At 46.8% G+C, this 19,848-nt stretch overlaps 1 protein-coding gene across 5 annotated transcripts in view; it reads right to left on the reverse strand.

Moving 5' to 3' along the window:
• Positions 1–19,842, reverse strand: part of RCSD1 (RCSD domain containing 1) — a 75,867-nt gene extending 56,025 nt beyond the window's left edge. For 2 of the 5 annotated variants that reach the window (XM_017867598.1, XM_017867596.1), the window contains exon 1: positions 19,619–19,792. In XM_017867598.1, coding sequence (XP_017723087.1) covers positions 19,619–19,624 — 6 coding nt within the window. In that variant the 5' untranslated portion in view covers positions 19,625–19,792. Of the gene's footprint in view, positions 1–16,260; positions 16,419–19,618 lie in introns of all 5 variants that reach the window. The other 3 variants (XM_017867600.1, XM_017867597.1, XM_017867602.1) reach the window with 3 other exon arrangements.
• Positions 19,843–19,848: the final 6 nt, after the last annotated feature.

Consider the following 19,848-nt stretch of genomic DNA (forward strand, 5'->3'; position numbering starts at 1 on the left):
ATGAGATGATCATCCCGGTGAGGCCCCCAAATCTTGTGCCACTGATTCAAGATCCCACAGCAATTTAGTGATGGGATTTGGTCCAGAGCCTTGAACTCCTGTTGGCCACTCTGCCTAGCTTCCTCCTGCAACCTGTTAATGCTTGCTTGGTTCCCGTGTGGCACACACATGGACACACAGTGCGTCTTTACAGCTGTCCTAGAGGCACAGGTGAGCTGTTTATTATTACGGACACAAGACACCCAGGCCCTGGTCTGTCTGTCCTTTAAATGTTACGCCTACACCCAGGCATCCCCATTAACACACAGGCCCCTTGGAACAATGCTGTCCCCTCCCTTAGTCATCAGCTAGGCCTTAGAAAATGCTTGTCCCTGTGAGGAAGGGTCCTCCTCTCAAACTCCTTTCTCTTTCTCTACCCCCACAGTCCCTTCTGAAGCCCAGCTCTCCTGGTCTTTAGTCCATATGAATGACAAGCCTCCTAAAGGCCTCACACCATGCTCTCTCCAATCCATTCCCTGAATCATGGCCAGAGCCAACTTCCTGAAATTCAAGTCTGGTTATGTAACTTTCTGCCCCCCCAGCACTCTGGGAATAAAACAAGTGATGAGGCCAAGCCGTGGTTTTTGAGAGCTGTAACACCCCATAATATCATCAGCCACACCAAATACATATTCCGTTTTAGGCGAAAAGTATGCTTGTTATACAAATAACAGTGTCAATGCTAGCCCTTTGGACTCTCCCCTTGCAATTAGACTGTAGTTCCAAGCGCCTTCTGTGTAGAAATCCTGGCACCTCCCGGATCAAGTCCTAAAGAGGTTCTCAAGGTCTTGCCTGGCTTACCAACTCAATCAGGTTGGACCCCGTACACTGTCCTCTTTCATGCTATTTCCTCCAGCTAGAATACCCTCCTCTTCACCCTTCAACTATCCATTCCCTCTTTGTCCTTCTGGATTGAGCTCAGGTATCACCGCCTTTAAGAAGCCTTTCTTTCCCCCAGCCCCTCCCCACTCTGGGCAAGATACCCAGGTCGTACTCAGATCTGTGTTCTGAGCATAGATCTCTTAGAATACTTAACCAAACTGTTTCAATCACTTGTTATCATTCTGACCGTCTTACTAGACTGCAAGCTCCCTGAGGGCAGGATCCAAGTTTTATTACCTTTTGTGTCCAGAATTCCCAGGACAGAACCTGACATAGTGGGCACTTTAAAAATATTTATTAAGCAAGTGAGTGAGTGATTGCTTCTACTCCCAAACCCAAGCCATTCTTGCTCAGGACTTCAAGGGATTTCCTGGAGGACAAACCCATCACTCTCTAGAGTTCATCCCAAACCCTCAGGTGCTCTGCCTCCATCCCTGACTGGTGGGTGAGATTCTTGGTGTCCTGGTGTCCCCAGGCTCACTGTTGCCCGCACCCCATCACTGGTATGTAACTTCCCCCATCTACAGCTGCTCCAGCGGGAACTACCATATGATTGCTTCATTTCCAGGGTGTCCACACCCCTTTCCTGTGCTACCCTCCTGTCCGCTCCCTGCTGGTGGAGGGGGAACCACAGGACTTGCTGGAATGCACTGGGAGGAAAGGGCTCTTTGCTAAACAGGCTTAGTGGAGGGCTCTCACCTCACATCTCCTCCCTGGCACATCTCGCTGAGCCTGCAATTGTGCACACCAGGTACATACAGTGAGCCTTTGCAAAAGGAAGGAAGGCCAAGGCTGATTTGACAATGCTCATCAAGAGACATTCATATCCTTTGACCTCATAATTCCACTCCTGGGAATTGGTTCCAGAGAAATAATTCAAAAGAAGAAAAAGGATACATGTACTGTTTATAGCTATGTTATTTGTAATAAGGAGAACGTAAAAGCAAATGCCATGTTCCAAAATAGAAAAATGATTAAATAATTATGATATATTTGTATAATGGAGTGTCATGAAGACATTTACAATGAAAACATGACTATGAGGAACAAGAATACTGACCTGGAAATAATGTTAAGAGAAAAGATAGAGTACAGAGTTGTATATACACTGATTACAATTATGTAAGAATTATGTATTTGGCTAAAACTAATAAAGATATGGAAAACTGGAAGAGTTATATTATGCAGGATTGTCTTTTTATTCCAACTTTAAAAAATAATAAAAGAGATATAATTAACGATTTCAAGAAAGCAAAAAAAAAAAAAAGGAAAGAAAAGAAAATAGTTATGTTAAGATGATGAATTTCAAATCTTAAAATATTTAAGATTAGCTTAATTTTAGCTAATTAATATTTTAAAACAAAGTGACTAGAAACTAGAGAAAATGTCCTGAACAGAGTCCTAGGGCTTTCTAGAAAGAATTTTTATTGGTTGTGGTCTTATCATTGTTTTGTTTTATTTTATGTTTGAGATAGGGTCTTACTCCGTCACCCAGGCTGGAGTACAGTGGTATGACCACAGCTCACTGTAGCCTCCATCTCCCAGGCTCAAGCAATCTTCCTGTCTCAGCCTCTGGAATAGCTGGGACTACAGGTGCACCACCATGGACTGCTTTTATTTTATTTATTTATTTAGTTAGTTAGTTATTTTAGAGATGAGGTCTCACTGTGTTGCCCAGGCTGGTCTTGAACTTCTAAGTTCAAGCAACTCTCCTGCCTCAGCCTCCTGAATAACTGGGACTACAGGTACACCACCATGCACTATTTTTTTTTTTTTTTTTGTAGTGATGGTATCTCACTATGTTGCCCAGGCTGATCTTGAAAACCTGGGCTCAAGTAGTCCACCCTGCCTCAGCCTCCAAAGTGCTGAGGTTCCAGGTGTAAACCACCATGCTTGGCCCCTTGTTTTGAAAATAAGAACATGCCTCATGCAGGCCTTCCCAATGCATGGGCTATAAATTATTTGCTGTGGAACCCACAGCCTGATTAATGCTAAAAGCACTTAAAGACATGTGCCTAATGAACAAGTAATGCTGTTGCCTCTACCCCCTTCTCTCTCTCTCTCTCTCTCTTTTTTTTTTTTTGAGATGGAGTTTCACTCTTGTTGCCCAGGCTGGAGTGCAATGGCACGATCTCAGCTCACTGCAACCTCCGCCTCCCTGGTTCAAGTGATTCTCCTGTCACAGCCTCCCAAGTAGCTGGGATTACAGGCATGCACCACCATGCCCGGCTAACTTTTGTATTTTTAGTAGAGATAAGGGATTTCACCATGTTGGTCAGGCTGGTCTCTAACTCCTGACCTCAGGTGATCCACCCTCCTTGTCCTCCCAAAGTGCTGGGATTACAGTGAGCCACCACACCGGCCTCTACTTGCTTCTCTACTTGGCTACCACTACCCCAGCTTTCAGGCTATGCCCCGAAAGTTCCGAGGATCCTACTTCTCTTGAGGCGTCCATTCCCTGAGCTTGAGAAAGAGCTCTGGAAAGGAGGGGGTCACACAAAGGAGAGTCCTGGGGAGAACGCCTAGGCAGGATTAGAAACTCGAGCATCACGACAAATAGCTATGGCATGTGGGGCTTAAAACCTAGATGACCGGTTGATAATTGTAACAAACCACCATGGCACATGTATACCTATGTAATAAACCTGCACGCATGCATCCTGGAATTTAAAGTAATATAAAAAGAAAAAGAAAAAAAAAAAGAAACTCTACGTCTCACACAAAATGGAGTCTTTCTACTTCTTTTCTTCTTCTTTTCTTTTAGAAAAGTGTTAGCTTATGGTCGGCTATAACTCCCAAGCCCTCTTTCACTGTCCTTAGCCTTCTTGGCATTCATCAAATGCGAGGGCTGTCCCGAGCTGTCCTTGGCCTGCTTCTCTCCTTATAGCCGCGGCTCACTACCCAGGCCTGCGATGAACCACTGCTGCGCAGATGACCACCCAGCTGCGCCTCAGCCCAAACTCTCCAAACTCCACTTCTGAATTTCCAACGGGGTGTCCTGTCAATGCCTCTGCCAAAACTCAGCCTCTTCCGCACCCCCAACGAGTAAAATTCTCCATGCTCCCAGATGGAAAATGCAGTCATTCTGATCGCTTTCTCTCTGACTCTGCCCCTGTGACAGTCTCCAACCAAATACCAACTCTGCACTGTGGATTCTTCCCGCAGCTGGTTTCACAGCTTCATTGCCTTTCCATTCTCAAGGCCACCTTTCAGCGGTGCCTTGGCCTCTCAACTGGTATTTCGGCTTCTAGATTGATCAGTGGCCCTCCAGTGCTCCTTCCATCGCGTGAGCCCCACTCTGCAAGGACCTTCATTACAGACTGAGGGAAGTAGGCAGCATCAGTGCTGTCTCCCTAGTGTGTGCACCACCTCATTGCATCCAGTCCTTCCAACAGTGCTTACCCTCCCACTCCCCATCCGCTGTGCACACACATGTGCACCCATACCCACACGTGTGGGTTAAGAGGTCCTCCACCCTGATCACTTAGGGCACTCATAGTTCCCCATGGGCCTCCTTCATTTCTTCTCATCACACTAGCTTCTCACCACCATCCCTTTCTTTGCCCCTTCATTACTAACACCTGTTTAAAAAAATTCTTCCTAGTTTTTGGTGGCCACTCTGATGTCACCCTCTCCCAAGAAGCCTTCTTCAATTGCACAAGTTGAGAATGTTCTTTCTCTGTGAAATTCCCCAGACTCATGGTCTTGTTCCTTATATAATACTTTAGCATATCCTGTGCCCTGCTTTATCTGGGGACACATCTTATCTCTTGGCACCATCAGTACTAAACCTCCAGCTTATTGAGATATTGTCTTTATATTTCACTCCCTCCAGGAATCTAGACAGCATCTCTTATACAGTAGGCCCAATAAATATTTGTGGAACAAATGCATGCATATTTCTAAGCCAGGTCTGTCCTATGCTGGTGCATGAAATTTTCCTAAAGTTAAGCAGAGGATTTTACATTCATCCTTATTTAATTTTATTATGTTGGTTTTGGCCCAGCATCCCATCCTATATAAATCATTTTGAACTTGAGTATGTCACGTAGTATATCAACTGTCCCAGCTGTGGGTCATCTGGATTCTTTCTATTTTTCATCCAAGTCATTAACACAAATGTTTAACAATCAGGGTCAAGGATAGAGCCCTGTGGCCTGCCACTGGAGACTTTCTTCAGGAAAGACCTGGGGTCCTTAATCAAAATACTTTGGGCAAGGTAGTTCAACCTGCACTGAATACATCTTGTCAAAAAATCCTTTGTAATACAAGTAACGTGACCACATGAGAAATCAGAATACCCTTGTTGGCATAGGAAAGCACTCAACTCCTTAAGCCCAGTCGGAAAGATCAGGACTGATGTCAGCTTAGATAGGGAGAGGGGCTCTGGTTTGAATGCTTAGCCTCTTACTGTTCAATCCTTGCAGCTGTTTTAGCAGCCTCCGAATCCCACGCTGCTCAGCTCCATAGCAGGGGCCTCCCCACAGAGGTGTGAAAGGTAAGGAATTGTCAGGGTACAGGCAACCCAGGTATGTGAGGAGAGGAAGTGGAAGGGAAGCTCTACTCCAGACTGCTCTCCTTCCCATTTCTTACCTCCTCCTCTCACTCATCTACCACAGTGAACCCACAAAATACACTTGCCATCTACTCTCCTTCCCTCCCTTTCTTTGAAATTTATTTATTTATTTTATTATTATTATTATTTTTTGAGATGGAGTTTCACTCTTGTTGTCCAGGATGGAGTGCAATGCTGCGATCTTGCCTCACTGCAACTTCTGCTTCCCGGGTTCAAGCAATTCTCTTGTCTCAGCCTCTCGCGTAGCTGGGATTACAGGTGCACGCCACCACGCCCAGGTAATTTTGTATTTTTAGTAGAGACGGGGTTTCTCCATGTTGGTCAGACTGGTCTCAAACTCCTGACCTCAGGTGATCAGTCTGTCTGGGCCTCCCAAAGTGCCGGGATTACAGGTGTGAGCCACTGCGCCCAGCTGAAATGTATTTCTTGAGCCAAGGAGACTCCCTTTTTCTTGCAGGTCTTGGCTGCCCATAAGCCTGACACTTGGATTTGCTATTCTATGCCCAAGGCTCCCCTAGTCTCCCAGGTTCTAGTACGGATTTATGTGGGATACTGTTCCAGCATTGCCCCCAAGACCCAGCCTCCTACAGAGATTTACTGGCAGAGTTTTGCATGTAAGATGCAGTAACCACCCCTCTGTGAAACTCTCAGGCTGGAGAAGAACTTCAGATGTCCTCTTGTCCATCCCGTGTCCCAGTCAGAGCTGCACCAAAAGCACAGAGGCTGTTCTCTTCTAAATGATTATAAAAGCCTCTTTCCTTAATCAATAAACAATTACATTACACCTAATATGTACCAGGCACTAAGCACTTTACACAACCACTAACTCATTTACACCTCATAACAACCCTATCAGGTAGGTGTTATCATTATTTCCATTTTACAAATGGAAAAACCAAGCCACGGAAAGGTCACAAGCCAGTAAATGGCAAAGTCAAACTCAAACCCAGCCATATGGCTCTCTGTGCTCTTAGCCCTTAAGTTATTGCGCTGCCTCCCCATGAGGCATATGAAGCCTGCATTCCTGCATCTACTCACAGGATGTGTTGAACATACATTATGCTCATCACAGGCTGTTAGGACCTATGATGGGGATTTGCAGAGCTTATAGTTTAGCTGACCAGATACGGGAAAGTACTTTGAAAATAAAGTGTAGTAGAAGTGTAAGGTATTTTTCCTATTACTGTTGCACAGCTTAGAACTTCCTTTATGCTATAAAAAGCCTCTTTGTCCTATATTGGAAAGGTTCACTTTGCTCATATGCACCAATGCCACCCTCTTTGCCTTTCCTTCTGCCACCTTCCACTAGGCACAGAGAGTGCCAGTGCTTTCTTACAGAAGACACACTCAGGATTGTTACAATTTTTCCACAATATCAGTTTAATAAATACTAATAACAGCACCATCATGCGTTTGTGAAATAATTGAACGTTTCAAGGTACTTTCATAAGATATTTATTACATGCATGATCTTACTTCCTTTTCAAAATAACCCTGGAAAGTAGGTAAAGCAGGTGTCAGTTTTACAGAGGGGGGAACTGATTGGGATCCTGAGGCTAGTAACTGACCCTGAACCTAAAACCCAGGATTGATGGTCTTTCTCTGCATGGCATCCCCCTTGGTCTATTACAAATTCAATAATGAGGCAAAGAAAGCCTTAAGGGAGCAGAGGGCAGTCTGTTGCTACCATTTCTTCAACTTCTACTGCCTAATTCCAGTGTTACTCACAGGCTTTCACCAACTCCTTCCTTAGCGACAAAAGGTAGGGCTTATGTACAAGGCTTATGGGAAAGAATGCTGATTCTAAGTGTTATGTAACTACATGTAGAAAAAAGGCATAGATTCCCTTTCACCAAGGAGGAGGGCGTTCCAATCAAAAGGTGTGTGGACAATTCTATGCTGCTCACATAGCAATAAAGACGTCCACCTCCCAGGAGCCACCTAGGCTATCAGCTGTAACTCCTGGAAGCATGGTCCATGGAATTGGCTGTTCCAGGGCTAAGAGGCTTGAGAAACAGTTTAAACAGAGGCCCCTAATGGTTTGTGTTTACATTTCTCTGATATATTTTCCTGCATATCTGCACCCCCAGCTTCTGGTTCAAACCTACTTGCCTCTCTCAATCACCCCCAAAGCACGAAGAACAGTTGACATCATTGAAAACATTATTTGTGCTTGTGAAGCAGTTTTCATTTCAATCTGCAAGAACATCTCCGACCACAAAAGCTGTGTAAGACTCAAGCGAATGAGCCCTGAGTGGTGCAGATAAATGCTTTCTCACTCAGCTTTTCCCCCCTTGTCAGCCTGAAAGACACAGTCTTACTTCCAGACACAGCTCAAAGATCACCTGCTTTGTGAAGGCTTCTAAGACTCCACCAGGCCACTAACAATGTTTGTGAAGTACTTCTAGCTCTCATCATTTGGAGTCCATGAGTGGATGGTAGTTTCTGCCCCTGTGGTTAAGTGGAGCCACGTGGATAGTTAGGAACCTTCCAAGAGAGAGCATTTAATGGCCAGTGTGAGTCCTCCAGAACTTTCCTTCCTTCTGCCACGACAATCAGCAAAGGAGTAACTGCTCCCACAGCTTAGGTCTCAGAGGGAGGACAAGCAATGACCCAGAGCAGAGCCCAGCCAACCCTCAACAGACTTGCCACAGACGTGAAAAGTAAACCTTTGTTGTTTTCAGCCACTAAGATTGTGGCATGGTTACAGCAACACTAGCCTGTCCTGTTATTTATGAAACAGGACCGTTTACTCACTGCCTTTTCAGAACCAATCACACTGTTCTGTAGTTATTTCTTTCATTTATGTCCCTCTTTACCTTCAGACTGTATGGATCTTGAGGGCAAGGATTGTGTCTTATTATTGTTATTTTTTTAAGACAGAGTTTTACTTTTGTTGACCAGGCTGGAGTGCAATGGCGTGATCTCAGCTCACCGCAACCTCTGCCTCCCAGGTTCAAGCGATTCTCCTGCCTCAGCCTCCCAAGTATCTGGGATTACAGGCATGCACCACCATGCCCGGCTAATTTTGTATTTTTAGTAGAGACGGGGTTTCTCTGTGTTGGTCAGGGTGGTCTCGAACTCCCGACCTCAGGTGATCCACCCACCTGGGCCTCCCAAAGTGCTGGGATTACAGGTGTGAACCATGGCACCCAGCCAGGATTGGTCTTATTAATTCGCATTTGGTAGCTTCTTGGTACATGTCTCTAAATAAATGAATGAAGGGATGAATGAAAGAATAAGATATGTGAGAATAGGATTTTATAATCTTGCTAGGCATGATCCTTTACAATGGTGGTGGTGATCCTAGATAATCTTGAATGGCTCTTTCCAGCCTGCTTACACTGTAGTTATCTCCCTGAAAAGGGACCAGATGAGTTGGGGGTGATCCTCATGGCTTCATGGAAACGCAACATGGCGGCCTAGAGACAGACTTTCCCTCCCAAATGCGGCTCTCTGAACAGAGAATTATAGCTGAGACCCAAGCCACTAGGGGTATGGATGACGCAGCTGTGTATACGGGCTACCTAAGAGGCAGGAAATTAGTCACACAACAGGTGTCAATAAATATTCCTTGGTAATTTGCACCCAAGGCACTAGTGGGGGCTCGCGGGGTGGTTATAATATAGCTTAACAATAACCCAGGATTCACTCCACCAATCCCCAAGTCCTTTACCTCTATATGGATAACATGTTGCCTGTGATAGTGGGGTGAGTAGTGACCCCCTAAAAGATATGATAATTTCCTGGACGGGCACAGTGTCTCACACCTGTAATCCCAGCCCTTCAGGAGGCTGTGGTGGGAGGATCACTTGAGTCTAAGAGTTCGAGACCAGTCTGGGCAACATAGTGAGACCTTGTCTCTATTAAAAATACAAAAATCACCTGGGTGTGGTGGTGCATGCCTATAGTCCCAGCTACTTAGGAGGATGAGGTAAGAGGATCACTTAAGCCCTGGAAGGTTGAGGCTGCAGTGAACCATGATTGTGCCACTGCACTCCAGCCTGGGCAACAGAGCAAGACCCTGCCTTGAGAAAAAACAAACAAACAAAACATATGCTCACTTCCCAATCCCTGGAACCTGTGAATGTTACCTTATGTGCAAAAACAGTCTTAGCAGAGGTAGTTACCAATTTTGAGATGAAGAGATCGTTCTGGCTTATTAACGTAGGTCCTGATCCAATGACACAGGTCCTTATAAGAGACACACAGAGGAGAAGGTGCGGCAAAGATGAGGCAAAGACTGGAGCGACGTGGCCATAAGTCAAGGAAGCTGGCAACTACCAGGAGCCAAAAGAAACATGGAATGGAGCCGCCCCTTGAGCCTTAGTGTGGAATGAGGTCCTGTTGACACCTTGCTTTTAGACATCTGGCCTCCAGAACCATGAGAGAAGATGTTTCTGTTGTTTTCAGTCGCCCAGTTTGTGGTAATCTGTTATGGCAGCAGCCCTTGCAAACTCATACACCTGCCAACTCCAATGGCATCAGATTCTCCACCTGGGCAGCATTTCCGCACTCTATAGCAGCCTGGGGTGCCAGGCATCTCTTTGAGTCTCCCGTTTGTTTCCACAAGGAAGCCAAGCATTTGGAATCATCCTTGTTCTTATCCTCTCCAGTACTTAAATTCAGGACTTTGTGAGGGGATTCAGGCATGACTGGACAACAGGGGCCAAGGGGCTCCCCCAGAAAGACCCCTTGAGGGCATCGGAGAAAGTAAGCCTAGTAGAACAAGGCGTGGCGCTGCAGCTAGGGTAGCTGGGCCCTCCTCACCTCAGCTCTGGGTCTCTTGGCATTTGTTAAAACAATGAGAATGGGCTGGGCATGGCAGCTCATGCCTGTAATCCCAGCACTCTGGGAGGCTGAGGCAGGTGGATCACCTGAGGTCAGGAGTTTGAGACCAGCCTGGCCAACAAGGTGAAACCCTGTCTCTACTAAAAAATACAAAAATCAGTTGAGCACAGTGGCAGGCACCTGTAATCCCTGCTACTTGGGAGGCTGAGGCAGGAATATCGTTTGAACTGGGGAGGTGGAGGTTGCAGTGAGCCGAGATTGCATCGTTGCACTCCAGCCTGGGAGACAGAGCAAGACTCCGTTTCAAAACAAACAAACAAAGAAAAAACAAAAATGAGAATGAAAACGGTTCTTCTCCCTACCCACCCTATCCCCACAGATAGTGGTCCTTGCTAGGGAAGACCTAGAGAGCTGAGCACTACTGTGTGGAGGACTTCAGAGAGCCAAGAAGACAATACACAGAAATGCAAAGTCAATAAAGTCATTATTAATGAGTCCATTTAAACAGATAGATCAAAGGCGCCCTAGTGTGCTGGGAGTCAGAAGACCTTTTTTTTTGTTTTTTGTTTTTTTGTTTTTGCTTTTTTGTTTTTGCTTTTCGTTTGTTTGTTTTGAGACAGAGTCTCGCTCTGTCACCCAGGCTGGAGTGCAGTGGCGAGATCTCGGCTCACTGCAAGTTCCGCCTCCCGGGTTCACGCTATTCTCCTGCCTCAGCCTCCTGAGTAGCTGGGACTACACGTGCCCACCACCGCGCCAGGGTAATTTTTTGTATTTTTAGTAGAGACAGGGTTTCACCGTGTCAGCCAGGATGGTCTCGATCTCCTGACCTCGTGATCCGCCCACCTCAGCCTCCCAAAGTGCTGAGATTACAGGCGTGAGCCACCACGCCCACCCAGGACCTTGGTTTTAACTCTTGACTTGGCTACTAACTGACTTTAAGTATGTTCAACTTCCTCATCTTTAAAATGAAGGGGATGGAAGAAATTGCTATGGTTCTTTCTTGCTCTCAAAACTCCAAAGTCCCAAAAATGAATTTGGAAAAATCTTCCTGTTTTGCTTTAGGTATGGGCAGCAGTTTCACCCACAGACACAACAGAAGCCTTTCAGAAGTCTTTTAGCTGTGCAGAGGAGGGCTCGGCGTAAACCTGTGCCAGGCCTTACAAGCGCCAAGCCTTGAGCTGGCTGGCCTCCACCGTGGCCTGGCCGGAGCTGGAGGAAGACTGGCCAGGCTGAGGAGCATGTTGTCTCCCTGAGAGCCCACATAAGCGCTGTGGGGGAAGCCAGAGTTTCTCCAGAGCAAGAGGAAGAACAGGGGTCACAGGATCCCTCTCAATAGGGTAGTTTCAAAAGGTTCAAATGTTAGAAGGTTGGTAATTACCTTCTAGACCCTGGGCACATTATTTAAGCATCTCAAAGCCTCAGCATCCTTTCCTAGAAGACTGACATAATACGACTTTATGAAGATTTAAAAAAATGAATTTGTGCACAGCATCTATATATAGTAGGCACTCAACAAGTGGTAGTAATTACCATGACAACCAGCTTTGGGTCTCTCCCACACTGACATCGGTGTGGCTGCTCAGAAATGAATTTCCCATTATTCATCAAAACATCTCTAAAGCATGACAAGCCAGGAACCTGAGGCCTGGGAATATGCTTCAGATATGGAGGTCATGGTGGACGGCCCAGCAGGGTGGGAAAAGTGTTTGTTTAGCTCATGTGTTGGAATGAACTATTGAAGGTCTAGGGTCTAGCGGGGAGGCTCAGAGGAGGCCCAAAACCTGCTGCGGCACATTGTGAGATGCAAATGCTCTGTGACCTGTGGCGTGGGTGTCTGGATTGTGCAATAGCAGCCACAAGGCCCAGTGGCACTGCTTACTGGGTTGGGGCTGCTGCTCTACAGTCCACCCTGGTGCATCCCTTGGCTGCCTCTGGGCAAGCAGGAGACACGCTGGCTTTTCAGGGGGTGTACAGGGTGTGTGGCCATAGTGGAAGGAATGAGCGGGGCTGCAGGTGGAGGTGTGAGTGGGAACAGAAGAGAGGTGTATGCGTGTGTGTATGGTCTATTCCTAGAGCCCTCTTTCTGTCAGAGAAGGTAGGAGGACTTGGGGTGGCTTTGGTGAGCTTGACCAAAGGCATTCCCTTGGAACCTGGAGCCTATTTCAAATCAACTTCTCTAGCTGAAGCCTTTGGGGCAGGCCCCAGGCAGACACGTGGCCGCCATTAGATTGAGGTCTGCTGTGTTCTGCACCCTAGGGCTGCCAGGAGGTGGGGGAAGAGCAGCACTTGTAGAGGAATCCCCAGCACAGGAAGCCAGTTTTCTCTACCTTGTATTAGTGGAGCTTTTGAACGCCCACGTACCTTAGAACTTATCAAGATTCTATCTTGCATGTTTTTATGTCATGTCATTTGGGTATATCTTGTTTCCCCAAATAGAAGAGAGCTCCTTTTAGGGCAGGAACTGCAACTTACATTTCCTGTACTCCCTACCTAGTCCTCAAATGTCTTTATCTTGCTTTATCCTCCAGGGATGAACTACTTATTATCTCCCATGCACACCATGCTGTTTCTTGCACCAGTAGCTTTGCTCTTGTCACTCTCTCTGATTGGAACGCTCTCCCCAATTTTCTGCCCTTGGTTAACTCTTACTCACCCCTCAAGATTCAACTCAGAAATTATTTTTAGCAGGAAACCTTCCCTGAGCCCCAGGCTGATGTCCCTCCTCTGTATGTGTAAGCTCTCATCCCTGCTCTGCAATAATCTGTTTAGGTGTTTGTCTCCCCTCTTAGACTGCAAGTTCTTCAAAGGTCAGCAAGCTGGTAGATATGTACCCCTTTAGATCCGCAGTGCCTGGCAGGCAGTAAGGGCTCAGTGTGTGCTTACTGACTCTAACTAAAAAGCTAGTGCATGGCCCAGGCGTGGTGGCTCACACCTGTAATCCTAGCACTTCGGGAGGCCGAAGTGGGTGGATTACCTGAGGTCAGAAGTTCAAGACCAGCCTGACCAACATGGTGAAACCTCGTCTTTACTAAAATACAAAATTAGCCAGGTGTGGTGGTGCATGCCTGTAATCCCAGCTACTTGGGAGGCTGAGGCAGGAGAATTGCCTGAACCCGGGAGGAGGCTGCAGTGAGCTGAGATCGTGCTATTGCACTCTAGCCCAGGAAACAAGAGCAAAACTCCGTCTCAAAAAAAAAAAAAAGAAGCAGCAGCTAGTGCCTGGCATGCTGTGAATCATTAACGATTAATGATAAAAGATTCAGCCTGGGAAAGAGTAGTGATTGCTATCCCGAGGCCGGGAGGTTGGCCCTGGCATGGTACAAACAGATTCAAAACAAAGGGCTGGAGACATCTATGATGCTGACTCGAATTTTTCGCTGGGGATAATGTCTGTTCCAATGTCCAGAATTTCTCAGTGCCCCCATCTGACAGCTCCAGCTTGGAGGCTTCTAATACTATTCATTAAAGATAGACTCTAATGGCAACTCAGAGGGGTCTCTTACAGAGGTAAGGGCCCTGCACCCCTCTTAGGGAGTCACTGGGATTTGGAATTGCACTGGCTGGAGGCCCTTCCCATGGAATAAGATTTGATCCATCCAAATAAATGGCTCTACAGGGTGAGCCTCACGGGCTTAGCCATCTGTTTCCACGATTCCCAGGAGATAGGTATTCAGGAAGCCCCAAAGGAAAAAAAATGGCAGGCTGACTGCCCAGAAGACCAAAGAACCAGGAGAGTGTTCATTCGGGTCTGGCTCTGGTGATGAGCTTCAGGAGATTCCTAGGGCAATCCTGTCGATGGTGGCAACTCAGTGTTCATCCTGTGTCCGAAGCATTACTGAAACTTTGATACTACAAGAACCGTCCTTCTGTCTTACTTCTGAAGGCTTGGGCTGAACTACTCAGGTAAGAGAAAAATTGCAAGCTGTTGGCTTTCCCAAAGTCCAATAGTGCCTAAATCCTCAGGATACCTCTTGGTGAGTTGGTTTATCCCTTTACCTTATGGCAGAGGGCAGTTAAAAATTGTTTTATTTCACCCAGAGCTCTGAGATTTTTAGATTCTAATGAGTTGAATAGGGGTGGTCAGGCTGGCTCCACAGACTTAAATATTATTACTGGAGGAAAGCGGAGCTGCCTTCAGATTTCTCTGGAACCAAAATGCTTTCTCTTGCGGCCCTGATAAGATTACCGGGCTGCTGAGCCGCCAGTGTTCAGATTTCCCACGGAACCGCGCGCGCCAAGCTCTGGCTGGCCGTGCTGTGAGGAGCCACGCTGCGGATCAGGCTCTGAAACCCGACTCCTTTCCAGGAATGCACACTCACCCCCTCCTGTGATAGGGCCTGGGCTGGGCCCTTAAAGTCTCACTCCCCAAATTCCCCCTGTCGTCGCAGTCCAACAAATGGAAGATTTCTGCTGAGTAGGGGCCAGTGTGACAGTGAGGGTCCCACAGAGCACGTGGGAGCCAGAGAAGAATGTGGGGTATTTTGGCATGCCACAAGTCCACCGAGCCAAACTCTAGCTTTAGACGCTGTGCAATTCCTAATTACGGCCCATCAGCTCCAACCAGCAGCCAACATACGGCTCAGGGAGAGGGTGGGTGGGTCAAAAAACAGCGAGGTTGTGGGTGTTTCTCCTAGTGTTTCACGGTGAAACATCAAAATAATCTTTTTAAGACTTGGATTCGTTACATGTTTCTCTTCTATCTCCTAGCCCATAATTTAAAAAAATGTGGTAGAAAATGTTTACTGAAGTAAAAAGATATGGATGAAAAAGTAGGTTACAAAACGAACACATCATATACACCAATATGTACACACACACATGCACGCACACACACAGAGACTCTCATCATAGTAATACTGACAGTCTGTGAGAATGAAAAGACATGAGAGCTCCATAATTTTTAAGTAACATTTAAAATACAAGATCCGGTATGTAATAAGGGCCCAATAAATACTGAGTAGGTCCATGAATGACAAATAATATCTGGGAAAGATTTGCAGTTACCCCAGAGAAAATGATTCATTTATTGACTCCACCTAAGTTAGAAATTCATGATTTTTTCAGTGCCATGATGTGCCTACAATTTAGTTGAACAAACAAAGGATTTAGTTAGTGAAAATTATACTTTTTTTCAAGTGACCTCAGGCTATTGGCAGTGCACACAATTTATATTTAAGCGACCAATAATATTAATTTAAATGTGACATCCTACGCCTCCAGCTCCTTCTTTACACACGTCTGTCCTCTGGGTTCCTATCCACAATAACATCACCTATTATCTCTTCTAGAGGAGAATCACATTTATAACATAACAGGTTTGTATTTCTTAGGGAGTGGTGGACATTCTGCTTAGAACAATCAAAACCAACATATCTAAACCCTGCTTGTCACAAAAAAAACTGTCATCTTTCTACCGTCTTCAATATTTGCTCATGCAACAAGCCTTTCTTGATGCCATTAGGCTCTAAATGTATAAGACATGGCCCCTGCCCTCAGGGAGCCTTCCAGGGTGACAGTCAGGGAGGCTGACAGTTCCATTTCTGCCTAGTGTTCTGACAGTGGCTTGAGCAAAGTGCTCTGAGAGTGCTGTAGAGTCTGGGGGCATCACAGAGGCTTCCAGAGGTGGGGACGTTGGAGCTACAGACCGAGAGGGGAAGGAGTTCCTTATTTCTGCTAATCGTTTATCAAGCAAACTTTTATTGAGAAATTATATGACTGTACGCCAGGCACTGTGCTCATTCTGGAGACTCAAAGACCAATGAGACTATCCCTGCCTGCAGAAGGCTTTGTATGGAGCTATAAAAGTTGGTACTGCCATTTTCCCTGGCACCATAGAGAACTTCACTCTTCTGGGCAGCTTGGTGACTTCTGACTTCCCTTCCAGCACGTGGTCTTCACTCTTTTCCACCTTCTCCATTCTTATTGTATCCTGAAGTCAGAATATACCTGGACTCAAAAAGATGCTTTCTCACCTGGTTCCCTTGCTCGCTCCATGAACTGGCATTTTTGCTGTATCATCCCTGCTACATCACTGCTGCCAGCTGCCTCAACACCTCTCAGAGTTTCCTACTGTCCGTGGAGCAGAATCCAGGGCCATACAACTCTGGCCTTCAAGGGTTGCAGATGGCCTCTGCATGAATTAGAAAAAGCCACCCGTGTGAGGCTCAACTAGGCAAGGAGATTTTGTACGAACAAAAAGTAACCTTTTCCTTCAAGTGACTTGGATTTCAGCTCCCACTCACCCACTTAACTGGGCATCTACTATACTCAGTGACCTTGGATTTATCTTATTACTTTCATTTTTTTCTGTTACTGCTTTCCTACCTTCCTTCCCAGCCGGTTGGACAAAGCTGGCATGTTCTTCCTGTGCCCATTCCTTATACCTTCTCCTCCTCACCCACATCTTTCTTTCAAGGCTTCTTCTGAACCTAATCTAGTCTAAACTGCAGAACTCATGATCTGCAACAATATTCAACTGGCACTTATGCATTTGAAGATTATATATATGACAGGATATAGTCAGTCTCATTCCCTTTATTGGGTTGTGAGCTTTTAAAAGGCAGAGATCAGATGGCATCTATACTTTGTTTATTCCAGAGGGCTTTATGAGGGCTGAAGTAATGATTGATGTTGTTGATAATGGTAACAGTGACTTTAAAAAAAGATCTCTCAAAGACTTCCAATGGGTACAGGAGCTTTAGAGAATGAATGTTGAGTAACCCTTGTTGGTCTGGTTTGGATTCCTAATACTGAGAAGTAACATAACTTCATTTCTTTCCAGATATAGTAGCCCTTTCATGTCCCAAAGGTGAGTTTCACCTCTCAAAGGAGGGTTTTACTCTGAGATTTTCAGAAACCCCCAAATCCCACTCCTGCATAACATGCTTCACCATGAAAAGTTTACTTCCTGGCTAAGAATAGTCACTTCCCTGGCCCCTAGGTTTCCTCTTTACTTTCTTCACTAGCAGTTGCAGGGTTTTTTTGTTTTTTTGTTTCCACCCCCCCGCCCCCCCCACCAGGCATTTTGACAAAGAAACTTCAAAAGCAGCCACTGTCCAGCCAATAAATTGACACCCTGCAATAGATGCAGGGTGATTTGTCAGGCTTCTGGCTGGCTGAGCGATTCCCTCCCGCATCCCTCCCAAATCCTAGCACGAGAGTGATTTTGGTATCTTGGTGGAATCCTGCATAAGTTACTAAACATCTTGATAAGGGAGGGCCTTCTCTTTTTTTGCAATCCCCTCCACCCCCTAAGCCACACAGGAAGTTGCTCAGCTGATAGTTTCAGCGCCTCTGCCATACACTATTCCTTTCTCAACTGAGGGGGGAGAAAGTGCCTCTGTAGAAGGAGACCCTCCTTGTTTTCCTAGAACAAAGTTGACACTTGCATTTGGCCCTCCAGTAGCAACCTGCTTGAAGTCTAAGAGTTGCTTTCCTCTTATCTCCAATCTGTTTCTTCAAGAGGTTAGACAGGTCATACATCATAGCGAACCTGCAGCCTGGGGCCTAAGGCACTTTGTACACTTCCAGAAGAGGGAAGCCACTTCTAAAACAATATCTTAAGGAGCCTTCACCCAACCCAAGAAGCTGGGCATTGCCTGGGCTATTTCCCTCCTCTGCCCTGAAGCAGTGGCCAGCTCAGAGAGAACCCTGTTGTTCTGTGCTTGTGTGATCTTGGGTGGATGTGTGCACGCCACCTGCTGAGCTTCGCTGTGTGCATGCCTCACCCCCAGCCCTAATCTGCCTGAGCTTCCTGGCCTTGCAAATGTTTCTATGGAGGGTCCATCTTAGACTCCAGTGGTTCTTGCACTCTATAAAGTCTCCTTGAATGTAATTCCCTGTTCCTTGAAGACAACTGGTTGGGCTGGATGCCTGGATACAGCTCTGTGATTTCTCTAAAGTACAAATTTATTGCCCCTTTAGAGAAGTCATGAAGCTTTGCCGGCAAGCACAGAGTCTAGCTTAGAAAAGACAACCAGGACCAGGAGTGGTGTGGCTCATGCCTGCAAATCCAGCACTGTGGGAAGCCAAGGCTTAGAGGATCACTTGAGCCCAGGAGTTCAAGACCTGCATGGGCAATATAGTGATAACTTGTCACTACAAAAAAATTTAGAGCTAGCTAGGCATGGTGGTACACACCTGTAGTCCCAGCCACTTGGGAGGCTGAGGTGGGAGAATCTTTCGAGCCTGGGAGGCAGAGGTTGCAGTGAGCTGAGATTGTGCCACTACACTCCAGCCTGGGTAACAGAATGAGACCCTGTCTCAAAAGAAAAAAATAAAAAGACCACCAGGGCCCAGGCACAGAGCCTGGAGCAGGGAAGAGATAGCGGGGTTAATTGTGAATCCTGATTGCACTGACCACAGTCTAGTGAGCAACACAGGTTTCCTTTTGAATATGAGTGGGAATCACCTTTAAAACTAACATTAGCATCTTCTCAAAAGCCCCAGGTCCTACTAAGATTGACTTAGGGCTACATATCAGGTCTCATTTTCAAGGGGGAAACCTAGGGAAGCCTCAAGATGTGCAGAAGAGAGGGATGTGGGGAATACACCCAACTGCTCCTCTGCTGAGTTTGGAACAGAACAAGGAAAGTCCCCAGACCTCCTCTCAGCAGGCAGAGAAGTGCGGGGCCTCGCTCTGGCACAGCCTGCATATGTGGCCAGCATACCTCAGGACACACAGCTTCAGAGGCAGGGGTGTCCAAGGGAGTCTTAAGTTTTATCAAAAATAATGTCATTCGACTGATTAGTGAGGGGAACTTTTCAGAAAGTTATGGAAGAAGATGCGACAGACCCAGGAAGGACTTCAGAAACAAGAGGACAACTGGACTCTCTAAAATGCCACTCCGAAAGCGAAAAGGGAAGCCCACAGACCCACGAAGGCGTGCTGGCCTCGTGTTGCCAGTTCTGTTTCCCTTTCAATACTCGTCTCTTCAGATTCAAGGGCTTCTGCCTTCTCGCAAAGTTTTTGCTGACACGTTTACCAGTTTAGGAACCTTGGCTGCACCTAACTCTTTTTTTTTTTTTTTTTTTTTTTTAGCATTTAAGTTTCTAACCAAAATACCCAGGCCTCTAGGAAAGCCCTTTTCTCTCCCTCTGAGGTCTTTCCTTACCAACCCCAGCCTGCCCACTCGGGTGTCCTAGGTGGGACAAGGGATGATCCTCCGGAGTTGGCCAAGGAGGCGTCGGAACAGCAGGCATTTGCCCTTCTAGTTGGCAGCAGCGATGAGCCGCGTGCTCCATGCTCAGAGCAGGGGCAGCCGCCTGGGGAAAGGGCGCCCGGTACGCCGCTCACTGCCCAGCCCCGCGTCCCTCTCCAGGGTCCTTTACCTCCATGTCCTTCAGGTGCCTACTCTGAGGCGGACGCACCCGCTCGCTCGGGTCGGAGCTCACGATCCCCGCTGTCCCCTCCACTCCCGGCCGTGGCCAGTTTCGGGCTGCGGCGGGCACAGGGCGAGTGGGCGGCGGCGCGCGCCCGGCTGCGCTCGGCTGCGGGACTGCCCCGGCCGCGGGGGCCCTGCCTGAGAGAACGAGGAAGGAGGAGGAGGGAGGGAGGGAGG

The sequence above is a fragment of the Rhinopithecus bieti genome, unplaced genomic scaffold (genome assembly GCF_001698545.2).
Source record: "Rhinopithecus bieti isolate Rb0 unplaced genomic scaffold, ASM169854v2 scaffold_3763, whole genome shotgun sequence".
NCBI classification, from domain to species: domain Eukaryota; kingdom Metazoa; phylum Chordata; class Mammalia; order Primates; family Cercopithecidae; genus Rhinopithecus; species Rhinopithecus bieti.